At 36.4% G+C, this 13,576-nt stretch overlaps 2 protein-coding genes across 2 annotated transcripts in view; one reads left to right on the top strand and one right to left on the bottom strand.

The window, feature by feature from the left end:
• LOC142221813 (ER membrane protein complex subunit 2-like) overlaps positions 1-13,576 on the bottom strand; it is a 94,995-nt gene that overhangs the window by 1,030 nt on the left and 80,389 nt on the right. Inside the window, exons 2-5 of the mRNA XM_075291643.1 lie at positions 3,932-4,021; positions 3,346-3,754; positions 3,127-3,283; positions 31-126 (exon numbers count right to left, since the gene is read on the bottom strand). Coding sequence (XP_075147758.1) covers positions 31-126; positions 3,127-3,283; positions 3,346-3,754; positions 3,932-3,965 — 696 coding nt within the window. The 5' untranslated portion in view covers positions 3,966-4,021. The remainder of the gene's footprint in view (positions 1-30; positions 127-3,126; positions 3,284-3,345; positions 3,755-3,931; positions 4,022-13,576) is intronic.
• On the top strand, positions 4,910-8,505 carry wfs1 (wolframin ER transmembrane glycoprotein wfs1). The gene is made up of 5 exons (XM_075291637.1): positions 4,910-5,032; positions 5,107-5,220; positions 5,281-5,379; positions 5,553-7,189; positions 7,252-8,505. The coding sequence occupies exons 2-5, from the start codon at positions 5,157-5,159 to the stop codon at positions 8,152-8,154; spliced, it is 2,703 nt and encodes a 900-aa protein (XP_075147752.1). The 5' UTR covers positions 4,910-5,032; positions 5,107-5,156; the 3' UTR covers positions 8,155-8,505.

Below are 13,576 nucleotides of genomic sequence, written 5' to 3' on the forward strand. Positions count from 1 at the left end.
TGTTATGTCCGTTTTTGTTTTAATATTTACCAAATAGATGCCATAGAGGGCCCTCAAGTTATTGGGGTTAAGTTTTAATGCCTGTGAATAGTAGGTTCGAGCAGCATCAATATTTTCAGCTCCGCCCTAGAAAAAAACAATAGAAAGTATACAAGCATATGTTAAGCAAATTCATCAAAAATACATGATTGAGATAACCTCCACAACGATTTATGTAGCGAGAACGGCTGCGATCTACCGCAACCGACCAGTGTATTTAGTAAACACCAACATTTGCAATCTTAAAACACCAATTGGTAAAAAAAAGTCAACCACTAATAATAAAATAATGCAACCGACGACTGTCGGTGTTTGTTAGTATGAGTGTTGGTCTCACGAAAACACCGTAGTAAAGCAATCACATAAATTGGTTACCCATATTTCAGCAGTTTGGTATTCTCTTATTTGGTACTCTCTCAATTCTCTTGAGCTAATGCCAACTGCTAGTAATTGTTGTTGTTGAGTGCAATCACACTTAAGTGCCAACCTCGTTTTTTGTTTAAGGTGGGTATTAAGTTCGAGTTTAGCCGCTAAAATCGTAATTTTTTCACGATTACTTTTCTTTAATAATCCATTTTAAGGAATACAAACTTTATGAAAATATGCTTTGGGCTATTCCCCATCAAGTTATAATGAAATCTGAAACAAAAATGTATAATTTTATGCCTTTTTTTACTGATTTACTTTTCACTTTAATGAAAAAATGACGATTTTAGCGGCTAAACTCGAACTTAATACCCACCTTTACCGAGCGTTGTTACGATGACGATTGGTTTAAGATTGCAAGACACTGCATACGAACATTGTTATATACTATTGGTGTTTTTATTCTCGCATTTGTATCAATGTAAAATATCGCATGGTAATTGGTGTCTTACTTATTGCCACCGACATTTTGTGGGTAAGATTGCAATACGAAAAAAAGCCACAGGTGTTTGGAAAAGTTAAATATCTGGGCAAAATTTCAGAGATGTGTGGCTTTTGTTTGCTAAACATGGAAAAGTCATTCGCTGGGTAAAAAATATCCTTTGAATGAGGAGATCATCGCCGCCACAGAAGCCTATTTGATAAACGTCGAGTAAACATCTATTTCAGATGGATCAAGAGTTTCGAGGTAAAAGGAGTCTTTGTTGGCAAATAAATCGGACTTTTCCAAAATCTTCAATTTTTATACCCACATTGTGGAACAGGATATTACGAGTTAGCACATATGTTTGCAATACCCAGATGGAGACGAGATAGACACATGGTGTATTTGGCAATAATGCTCAGGGCACGCCCATGAGTTGATCAAAGTCTAGGTCGCAGATTTAATCCAATCGAGTTCAAATTTGGCACTAGTATTTGTTTTGGATGAGAATAGAACCCTATTGGAAGAAATCGGTTCAGATTTAGATATAGCTCCCACACATATTTTTCGCCCGAAATGCTCTTATATATAGATCGTAATCTCCAACTTTAGATTTAAATATTAAATATTCAAATGAAAAATTCGGTTGTCATAGATTCAAAATGGAAAAACCAAGAGATCAGTCTCTTTCTATGTTCATGTTTCATAGAGATATTTCCAGGATATCGTCAACGCAACAAGCTTCGATCGAATTCCCAAGGTGAGACCCAGAAAATAGAAGAGCGCTAGCGATCGTGATGGGATTGCCCGGAATAACTCTGCTGATTCTGCAATTAGAGAACAGAATCTACCTACCGGTAACAAAAGAACGCTTTCTCAACAGAAATCAGATTCATTTGTCTTATTCCACCGAAACTCCACACTGGACTGAGGTAAATCAGTCCAAGTTAAGGTGTCATCAACAGCGACAAGACCTAGAAACGCATAGCTACAGATTTGCAATGCATATGCATTTATAGGAACTACCTCACCATTCCACACAATTTGATAGAGTGATTCTACCATCGAAGCCAGGCACAAATCAGTGTTCGACTGCACAATCTTGGCATCCGGGCCCAGTGATGATGACATCTGCGATAGATTTAAACGTCTACCTTGCCGTTCTTTCGCTGCTAGAAATTTGAGGATATCTGCAACCAAATCCCCAGCCACACTATTCACTACATGGACTACAGAAGTACGCAGGGAGTTGAATGTCAGAGCCGATGACGAGGCAATCTTGACTATAAATTACACCAAGATTCTCGGGCACATTTGACAACCTTTTAAAGTGGTCCACAGTAGAAACCAAGTCGCCGGAAACACTTGTGGTGCGGATAAAAAAACCTTGTTGACTATCTATAAGGCAATTGGCCAGTCAGTGGCAAACTACGCAGTGCCATTGTGGACACCTCAGACAAGTAAAACACAGCGGAACAACATATATACCAGCCAGAATGCTGCCACTAGATCTGCGACAGAATGTCTCTGCAGCACATCCCCGAATCACCTTTATGTCGAGACCAAAATCCTCCCATATGTTTTAAAAACAGTATCTCCTGGGTTGTTATCGCAGTAATCATCCAAACCATGTTATTGATAGACAACCACCACCCAGTAATGTAAGGTTGATCTACATTATCTAGAGCGCGAGATTCAACGCTACAAAAGAGAGCCTCTAGATCAGGCATCATACCAGGCAGATCTGAACAGGATTCACGAGGATACTGTAGATGAAGCGGTGAGAAGCTACAAGGTTAATTCTGTTCTCGGAGTCCGAGTACCGGAGGAAAGACACCTCACACGGCAGAGTACTTTTGGCCCAAATAAGATCAACCAATCCTCTTCTAAACTGTTTAGCTAGCTACTTGAAGTCAATATGATTCAAAGTTGATCTCAAGACAACAACATGCTTATTCTATGACGAACTCTACTGCCACAGCATGAACATGTCGATTTTACTAAAGGACCATATATATTATCCATGGGATAAGATAGTGTTCTCCCAGACTTAAAGTCTAATTTCCACCTTTGACGTTAAAACAGATGTTAGTATACAAAAAATTGGTTTCCCTTATATTTATCTTCCTCTTATATACTTATCAAGTGATGATACAAACGGTGGTTAGTCTATGTTCTCCATTGTAATACCACGCCCTTATATCATTTAAAATCATATAATTATCGCAGTTACTTACCATAGTGTAACGAATATCGGCCAACCTTTGATGAATCAAATGGCTATGTGGATTGTGTAATAGAACTTCTTCCATACAAAAGGCAGCTTTGGAATAATCACCTTCGGCAAGATACAAACTGCACAGCTCCTGCCAAGCTTCTTGGTCTGACATAAATCTAAATTATCACAACAGTGGCATTATTATTGAGTAATATGGTATTTGATAGCATTAACTTACTTCTTAAGATATTCGTTGAGTTCCTTAATGGCATCCACACGGCGCCCTTTAGCTTTAAGTATGGCAATTTTACGCTTCCTAGGAGCAGCATTTGTCTCATCTTTGGCAATTATAGCATCTAAAACTTCCACGGCTTCTGTGTAGCGTTCCATTGCTTCAAGACGCATTGCTTTGAACTTCATGACCCGCATGCTGCCAGGAAACTCCAAACTTAGTTCTTTAATACATCTACCAGCAATATCGAAGCGTGAGGTGTCGAGAGCGGCCAGAATAACTTGCTCCAAAATCAAATGTCTTTCATTACCCGTTTTTGTAACTTTGTCCTCTAGAATAGCTTCCCACAGTTGAATAACATCATCACTGCGTCTCTCATTGTTTTCTCTCCACTTGCGAAAATGGTCGCGCACGTCTATAAAATTTTCATAGGAATAGGATAAAATAAATAATTTAAATATATCTAGGTCATATGCCAGTTTTCATATCCGGCATTTAATTAAGAATTTTTTCATGTGATGGGCCATTGAATAGAACCATCAGGGCAAAATAACTACAAACCACCTATGCCTTATATGACAGATACACTTACCTCTCCAACTCATTTCTTCATAATTTAAACTCATTTTTCAAATAGATGATATTTATTTTCTACTTATCTAAGTATTTTCATGAATTTGCAACAATTTTTACTTGTACTGTCCAATTGAAGAAACAAGACCACGACAGAAAAATATTTTTTATCAAATATTTTGAAACAGTGTTGCCAATTCACGATGTGAAGAAGATTTCTACATTTTCTTCTTAGGGGGATTACCCCATATTGGACGTAAAATAATTTTTATGGCATTTTGCCACTATTGCACTAGTATTCAAGAAATGTTTATATTCAACTCGCTTTCAAATGATTATGCGAAAATTGAGTTTGAGAAGTTAAATGAAAAACAGGCATTGCTGCCAAGAGTAGAAGTTAACACAATAGCAGCAATTTGTAAAGATTAAATTATTATTAAGGGTGGGTATTATGTGCTTTACAGACTATCAGTTATTCCGGACGGAATGTCGGTGTTTGTAAAGAATCTTACAGTGTGTGGGATCGATACGACTTGTCGGTAAATGTGTTATCGATCCCATAAACATGCAGCAGTGTCGATTATGCCTTCGGACTTAACCTATAATGTGCACAATATATGGGGTATGTTCGACACGAGCACTGTCGTCCGAATTAACTGATAGTCTGTAAAGCGCATGGATGGAGACTCCAATTTATTAATAAATAATACTAAAAAGTCACAAATTTAACAAATTGGAATTTATATCTTGAAAAACAAATTCCAATTTGATAAATTTGCGACTTCTTAGCATTATTTATTAAAAATCCCGGGATTCAAAATAAAAAATCGCGGGATTCGGGATTAATCCCGTCCCGAAAATTCCGGGATTTCGGTACGGGATTTATCCCGAGTGACAGCCATAGAGCCATCGACAAAAATGTGTCGTCGTCTCCTCTTCGAACGCAGCACTTCAGTCATAGAGCGACATCTATACATTTGTTTCCTTCGTAGAATAGGAAAATTCATTCTCTTGTGTTGATTCTCTCTCTTTATTATTATTCCTTGATTAGCGAGATGGGATGTTTGGATGCAATATCAAAATAGTGGATTGGTACATAATAAACATTTGCCAAACATTGGTATGTTGTTAATAAATTCAAATCCTCCATCAATAAATATCAATTTAATCAAACTTCTTTTTATTTATTTGCAGTAAATAAAATGATTTGCTTTGTAAAAATCCTGCAATAAGAAATAAGTAAAATGGCAACCTGGACAAAAAATCAACCTGCAGGCTCTACGACTAGAAGGAAATGGAATTTGGAAGGTAAGCGTAAAGCAGTACATTACTGTGTGATTTTACATTGTAAAATTATTACCATTGCAGATCGTACTTCATTGAATAATCTTAAATTTCATATTGCCTCGGAAGGATGTTCAGAGGTTCAATATGATTTGGCAAAACAACTGTTGGATAAGACCATTGGTAAGTGGTAGTTGCATAGAAATGATAATTGAAACAATCAAAAATGTCAGCAGCACTAGTGGGCGAGGGTAATCCATGACCATTTGAGTGGCTCCCAGCTAGATATCTTTAACAACTTAAACAATATAACCGTATACTATAATTTTTGTATTTTATTTTGTCCTATAACACAGATGATAATGAAGAAGCATCCAGCCAACAAGCGGTCCACTGGCTCATATGTGCAGCTCAGCAAGGACATGAAGAAGCAGCAAATCTCTTACAAAAATGCTACAATGAAGGCTGTGGCATAACCGCCGAAAACGAAAATGAAGTTCGACTATCCCTGTCCATGACACCAGGCGAGAGGGCAGCTAGAAAAGCTGCCCGAGAATTGTTCTCATGTCTTTCGAATGGCGGCAAACATATAACGCCGAAACAACTAGAACGTAAAATGAGAGAAATATATAAAATGCAAAAAGCTCGAAGACAACCGGGTGATTCCACATCAACTTCGGAAGATGAAGATCACATACCTCAACAATCCCTGGAAAATGGATCAGGACCTATTAGTAATGGCTCCATACATTTAAGACATCAACCAAGCGAACGCAAAAGGAGGACACGAAGAAGTCAATTAAATGTTCCCGAAAACGGCAGTGGCAGCAATGAGCCAATTACGGAAGAAAATTTAGTTTCGGCTGCTGTGAATTATACTGCTGGTCGTATGCCTGCTGTAAACAATAGCATGACCTTGACCGTACCTCATCCATCGTCTTTGGATCATGTACCTTGCTTTCATCGCCTGATATTCCATCCCATAATTTTCTTTACCCTACTTTATCATCGTTTTATAAATATTGTGGCCGAATTTCCACAAAGGGTACCGCAAAGCATAAGACTGGCATTACTTTTGATCACCTATTGGCTGGTGTCCACTGATAATCTGACCACAGTGCTACCTATTGGATTTTATTATTTGTGCTGGTGTACTATGATATGGTCCACATGTAAAATGTTGAAAACTAAACATGATTTTATTGATTTTCGTATTTGGTCTGGATTGTTTTTGTCATATGGCGATCATAATATAGAGGCAGATATTTCGGAAAATCGCTTTCTGAGAAATAATATGCAACCATATCTATACTTTTTCTGCGCGTTCATTGGCAATTTTTTGGTTTATCCCATTATATCGCCGGAATGGTTACCTCATTCGGAGCTGACAATAGTGGCGGGGATTTTTGTGTTTTTCTCAATGCTGGCATTTATGTATTCGACGCAACGCTTCCCAGACTGGGTGTTTCTAATATCGTTTGGTGTTAATGTCTTGGCCAAGTATCCATATGAAATGGATGATGTTGTAACAACGGGTTGGCGTTTTCTGGATTTGAAAGTACCCACGTTTTGTTCGTTCGTGATTGGAAATGGCATTGAGTTTTGCCTAAATTGTCGCACTGCTCTTTACCTATTGATACCCATATTTTTGGTGCACTTGGCCAAGAGATCAAATTGGCATGGTACTTATACACATCTTATACCTCATTGCGTTACCCTGAGTTGGTTGCAATTATGCATAACCTCGGCCCAGAGTGCCACAATGTTTGGAGTTGTGAGAGCAACTTTGGGTTTAGCAGGGGTTTTACTATTCCTGCCTCTGTTCGGCTTGGTGTCTTTATTAATTCCTGTGTTTGTTGTTGTGGAATGGCTGGGATTTACGAATCCAAATATACGATTGGGTAGCACAGTTGTGGCATCCATATTGGCTGTATTGGGCTCATGTTTTTTGGCTATAAACCGGACAACTCAAAAATATGTTACTGTTTTGCAGGTAGATATGGGTTTAATTAAAATAAATATTTTGCCTTCATATTAATGGATATTTTTTGTTAGGTCCTAATATGTGTCACCGCAGCCTGTGTATTAACATTCCCCTATATGACATCTAATTTTAAGGATAACACACGTTTCAATTCAATTATACCGGATCTAAAGCATCAATCTGTAATCACTACCCTGCCAGCTGAAGAAGTCCATATGCCTCCACCACCACCGGAATATCTAAGTTGGCAACGATTCTATTCGCATTGTGGCCCTCAGGCTTGGTGGAAAGAAAACAATAAGATTAAAACACAAATGAAATGTGCCCATTTGGAGGGCTTGCCAGTGTCATGGGAAGGCGATGTCACCCAAGTGCAAATTTCCAGTGTGAAAAACAATCCAGCCTGGTATATTCAAAGATATTTACCAAAATGGCTTGCCCGCTTCGTAACTTGCTGGTATGGTGAACGCTTGTCGGCTGCTGTGGAGAAATGTTCAACATCACAAGATCGAATGTGCAGTGATTTTGAGGATCTACTCAAAACGGCCAATTTGGATCAAAAATGTTCTCTTCATAAATGGAATATTTATGAATATGAAATTCGTATCAATATGTACACGGGTATACTCGATAAACGTCAAGAGGTTGTGTTGCAGGCTCAGCATAAATTTGGTAATTTCTCTAGACGTTTGGTCCAAGGTGATAGAGTTCATTTTTATGGAACTATGACGAATAGTCGCATTATATCATTACCTCAAGCTCAAGTCCATGAGGAATTCGTTTTGCTTGGGTCACCTTTGGCTCATATAAAATTGGCTGCTATCGAGTGTTTGCAATGTCAAGATGGTGATAGTCAACCCGTTATTATTGATGCTCTAATTAAATCTCCCGTCGATGCTCGAATGCGTGATCTAATGCGCGGTATCAAATATTTGTTAAATGTATTCTTAAGTCCCTTAATAACATTCAAGTGATTGTTTTGTTTTGTATGTCTTTTATTATATTTATACCCATACTTGCCCTTACCTATAGTTTTGCTCATTAACAACTTCGTCACTTTCCACAAGGGTAATATGTTCCATTATTAATTTTCTTTCGAATTTCCCTTTTTGTTGCCTCTTCTATGTTACAAGAGATGGCACATGGGGGAATGAGTAAGTCCACAATTAATTGTTATTATTATGTATTAACAAACAAAAAAGAAACATTATTTTATAATCGCAGCAGCTTCATTTCAAAATGCGATTAACATTAGCTGTTAATACAAAAAAAAAAAAAAAACGAGTAATAAAAAGCAAATAAAAAACTATAATACGTATGTATAATTGTTGTATGGTGTTATTCTTCTGGTGTGCAAAAATACGTGATGGATCTTATTACTTAGCATTTAGAAAATTATAGTAATTCTCTTTTTGCTCAAAATGGTCCAGACTTTTTATCTTTTCCAGGGGACAACATTTAGAGTTTGATTTGCTTTTGTAAACATTGGCAAACGAGCGCACTATTTTTTTTATTTTACAATGGCATTTAATCAAGTATGGTAATCAGATGTGTGGGGGTATGAGAGCGATGGGCTTAATTTATTAGGTTGGAACAAATTTTCTAAATCATAATTTTATATTTTTTTTTAAGTCATTTAAGTGCGTAAATCTTCGAAGAATGTCGCAAAACTTGAGAAGAGCAACTCAGTTTCATTTATTATTTGAACATAAAATAAATTGGGAAACATGTACATAACAGAAAATTGTTTTATTTACATTAATGCGAAAGGCCGTATTAGCTAAAGGCCGGTACTATGTTCCTTTTTACTTTATTAAAATAGCTTAATTCAGCAGAATATTTAACTCTACTGATACTTTTCTTTGTCAATCTCGACGACAAAGATTTAACAGGAATATGTTTTTTTTTCATGTATAATTTTAATTATTTCAGAAAAAGTAATCGCGAAAATAAAGTGATTTTCAACTTTGAAACCGAATAGAGTATCAGCCTTAAAGGAAGATGTTTGTATGAAATAGGAGCAAAAAATATTGTAGAACTTCCACCAAAGGAACTTTGTCATACTTAGACATAGTGGTCCAAGGCCTAATTTGAGATCTACCTATCATGCTAATTCTTATGTTGGAATTAATCCGACGAAATAGAGTTATCAATGTGAAACCTGGCACAAACACTTATTATTGCTGCAGTTTTCTGGTGCATCTATCCCCAGTTTTAATTTATTAGGGTGCGCTGATACACCTGAAATCCGTTGTGCAATGTGGTAATGTCATCCTCAAATTCTGGCAATCCTAAAATTAGACTAATTGTCTTTTCATATTTTTGAAAAACGACTTTTGATGTTGATAAAAATCGGCTTTAAAGTCGTCTTTGCATTGAATCTTTGACATTTCCAGTGGTATCGGATGAATATCTTCGCATTCGAACAAACACAGATTCCCACATTTGGCGTTTTAGTGTCTTCAAGGTTCTTTTTTACCCAATTCAATGGGTCGAGTTGGTATTCAAAATCTAGCAAAAACTATCAAATTAGCCCACATATTAGATATCAACCTCTTACAAATCGATCCGTGGTTTTAATTTGTTCAGCAGCCTGAAAACGTATTATCCGATTCGCTTGCAATGTGGTATCTACCATCTAGCAAACACACAGAAATAAAAAAAATGCATTAGAATTTAAACAAGCGCCAATTCCTATATTTGTCATTTTAGTGTCCTCAAGGCTCAGTTTGACCAAATTCGGCGTTGGTCTACAAACTCTAGCCATTACAAAAAAAATGATTCACAGATTAGGTATAGACCTCTTATGAACCTATTAGCAGTTTTAATTACTTCAGCGGTGTGAAAACTTTTCGGATTCGCTTACCCAACCCACTTGGAATTCCATAACATAACTTTAGTATTCATACACTCATAGAAAAAAGTCTGCTAAAAACAGCAGTCGAAGTCTGCTGTTATATTTTTGTACTCCAGGGCCTAATGAACAACAATTTATAAAATTTTTAGGTTATACATTTTTCCGCAAAGCATATTTAAGAACCAAAAGTAGTTTTTGGTATATTTTTGCACTGTAATATACTTACAAGCTCCTAAATACGATCAGCAAACATTTTGTTTGCTGTTATACACTCATAGAAAAAAGTCTGCAAATAACAGCATTCGATGTCTGCTGTTATATTTTTGTACTTCAGAGCCTAATGAACAACAAATTATAACATTTTTAGGTTATACATTTTTCCCCAAAGCATATTTAAGAATCAAAAGTAGTTTTTGGTATATTTTTGCACTGTAATATACTTAAGAGCTCCTAAATGCGATTTGCAAACATTTTGTTTGCTGTTATACACTCATAGAAAAAAGTCTGCAAATAACAGCAGTCGTTGTCTGCTGTTATATTTTTGTACTTCAGATCCTAATGAACAACAAATTATACAATTTTTAGGTTATACATTTTTCCCCAAAGCATATTTAAGAACCAAATGTAATTTTTGGCATATTTTAGTACTGTAATATACTTAGAAGCTCATAATTTCAGGCCATTCAAAGTATATTTGTATGAGTTAAATTTCACGGTGATATAAAAAGTAGGTTTTATGGGATTAATTGATCAATTGTATTGTCCATTTTTAACATATTAAAATAAAGATTTTTGACCCTGTATATACTCTTGATAAAGGTATAATTTTAAGACAATACAGCAGTAGAACCAAAAGTTCTGAATTTTTGGCAGGCATGTCGAGTTCGAAGATGAGTCATACCGGACAATTTTGTGATATAGCACCTACATATAAACCCAACTTCCGATTTGTTTTAAGAAATTTTTACCAGTCTAAGATTTATCAGAAATTTCGAATTTAGAGTTATTTGAAATCCATAAATAAATGCGGAAATTTCCCAGATTTTGAGATAGCCCTACATAATTACTTGAGACATCTCCTTATCCACCCGATGTCCTTGCAAGCTGTAATTTTAAATTAAACCTCTGCCTACGTGCCATCTGAGCCGGTCTTTTGGGAGAAAGTTTGTTTCATCAAAGCCACTTGAAATTCTTTACATTAAATTAATGGCCTCTAATGTCCATAACTGATAGACCATTTATAAATCGATGTTTCACTATTCTATAGAAACACTCGTAACTGTAAAGCTATTGCAGTCATCTGTTGTATGATAGTGGTTATTTGAAATTCCGCCCATCCTAATTTTTGGCAGTTTAAATCTGTTTTATATATCCGACACATTACATTTTTTAACATCTGAACTTTCTATCTGATTAGCTCGATATTTGGTTTTTTTATGTAGCTTTTTGTTAGTGTTTCTATTTTATATAGATTTAGTTTTTATAAAATGCCTATATAGACCAATACCAGGATTTTACTTCTGGAAGCCTAATTATTTTTTGAAATTTTGTGGTTTTATAAATATATATTCTAGAGATTGTTGTTATACCCATATTTTGATGTGGTCTCTATATAGAATTGTGTCGTATTTTAATTTATTGGGCTGAAATTAAAATGTATAGTTCTTTACATTCCTAAAATGCTGAGGTTTGTCGTCGAGTCGTATCAAAATTTAAAATTAGAGTTCTTTTGGACATATAAACACATATGGCAAAATAGAGTACTTATATCGGTCTATTTTTGGAACACTATACCTTAAAATTACAAATGGAATACCGTTAAAATGAGATTTAGGTACACCACCTGGAGACGAGTCCGGAGTCGAGGCTAATAAGAAATGCTGGAGTCGGAGCCGGAGTCGAGCAAAATTGACTCGACTCCACAGCCCTGGTTACGATAGCCCCTAAGTTGCCATTTTTATTTGTTTCAGCCAAACTAAAACATGGTTTAGTGTAATCGAGTCTAAAAAATAGCAGAAAATATTTGCTATTTCAGCAAACAGTGACTGCTTTCCCTTTTTCAGTTTTAGCAGACTTTTCTGCTGTCCCTACTAACAAATTTCTTTGGGCGTTTAAAAAGAATTAAAAACTTAAGAATCAATTTCCATAAAACCTAGACCTTGATAACGAGATTGTACCAGCTAGTGGTAAAGTATTTGGAATGTTCAGACCTTTATATAAGACGCAGAATTTCAATCCCCCAATCACCAAATCTTATAACAGAACTATTGTACAAAAATGACGTACTATCTAAATGCGACGGTACCAGCGAACATTACCTGAGTATTACCAGTAAAGCAATACGTATAGAAGTATTAAGTTCTCCAGAATATCGTAAAAATCTGTATTGCTATACAACATCATTCATGGTTTCTGAATGGAAAACTTTCCAATTGAATCATCCACTATATTTATAAGTTTATAATCTTTTGTACGTGAAACTAACATACAAAGAACAGTTTCTGGTTGCTATTATTATTAGCTAGGGTACACCCCCTAGGGTAAAATTCACATCATACCAAAAACAGACGATCAATTCAAAGTGGATGGGGATCACACTATATCCCAAACACCGTCGATTCATCCATATAACATTTATCGACCGAATCAACGAGTTAGGTTAGGTTAAAGTGGCAGCCCGATTAAGATTCAGGCTCACTTAGACTATTCAGTCCATTGTGATACCACATTAACTAAAAGTACCTATTACATATGGGCACTTCTAGTTTTAACCGCTGAACCTTCTTGATTATTTTTCTTTGTTGAACCAACCAGATTGTTCCAAAAACATTAGCAGACTGCTTAAGTTAACGTTTTCCAGATCCGCCAGTAATCTGAAGCTATATGCTCCTAAAAGTTGCTTGCGCTTTACACAAAATGCAGGACACTCACACAAGAGGTGTTTAATTGATTCTTTTTCCTCCGCATCATGACAGCTCATACAATAGTCATTATACTTCGCGCCAATAGTTTTTGCAAAATCGCCTATCAGGCAGCGACCCGTTATAGCAGATATCAGGAGTGATATCTGACGTCTCGAGAACATTAGCATATCTAGTGTGCGGTTTAAGTTGAAATGGGGCCATATTTGCTTGGTGTCGTTACAACCCTTGCAATTCTCCCATCGAACATTTGCCATCCTAACAGCCTTCTCACGCAGCATGAGCTTGCAGGTAGCTAGGGGCATACCAACAAATTCCAGTTCCCCTGGAATATGTAAGGTAGTCCCTAGCCTTGCCAACTCATCCGCTTCGCAGTTCCCCGGTATGTTCCTATGGCCAGGCACCCATATTAGGTGAATATTGTACTGCTCAGCCATCTCATTGAGAGATTTGCGGCAGTCGATGGCCGTTTTCGAGTTGAGGAACACAGAGTCCAAGGATTTTATTGCAGGTTGACTGTCTGAGTATATATTAATGCCAATATTTGTTGGAACATTACTTCTCAGCCAATTCGCCACCTCTCTTATTGCTAATATTTCAGCCTGAAAAACACTACAG

Source organism: Haematobia irritans, chromosome 1 (genome assembly GCF_050003625.1).
Source record: "Haematobia irritans isolate KBUSLIRL chromosome 1, ASM5000362v1, whole genome shotgun sequence".
Taxonomy (NCBI): Eukaryota; Metazoa; Arthropoda; class Insecta; order Diptera; family Muscidae; genus Haematobia; species Haematobia irritans.

Excerpts from the sequence above, each read along its gene's own strand:
- wfs1 (XM_075291637.1), top strand. The coding sequence starts at position 5,157 with ATGGCAACCTGGACAAAAAATCAACCTGCAGGCTCTACGACTAGAAGG. Across the intron at positions 5,221-5,280 it reads AAGGAAATGGAATTTGGAAG|ATCGTACTTCATTGAATAAT; the intron begins GTAAGCGTAAAG and ends TTACCATTGCAG. Across the intron at positions 5,380-5,552 it reads ACTGTTGGATAAGACCATTG|ATGATAATGAAGAAGCATCC; the intron begins GTAAGTGGTAGT and ends CCTATAACACAG.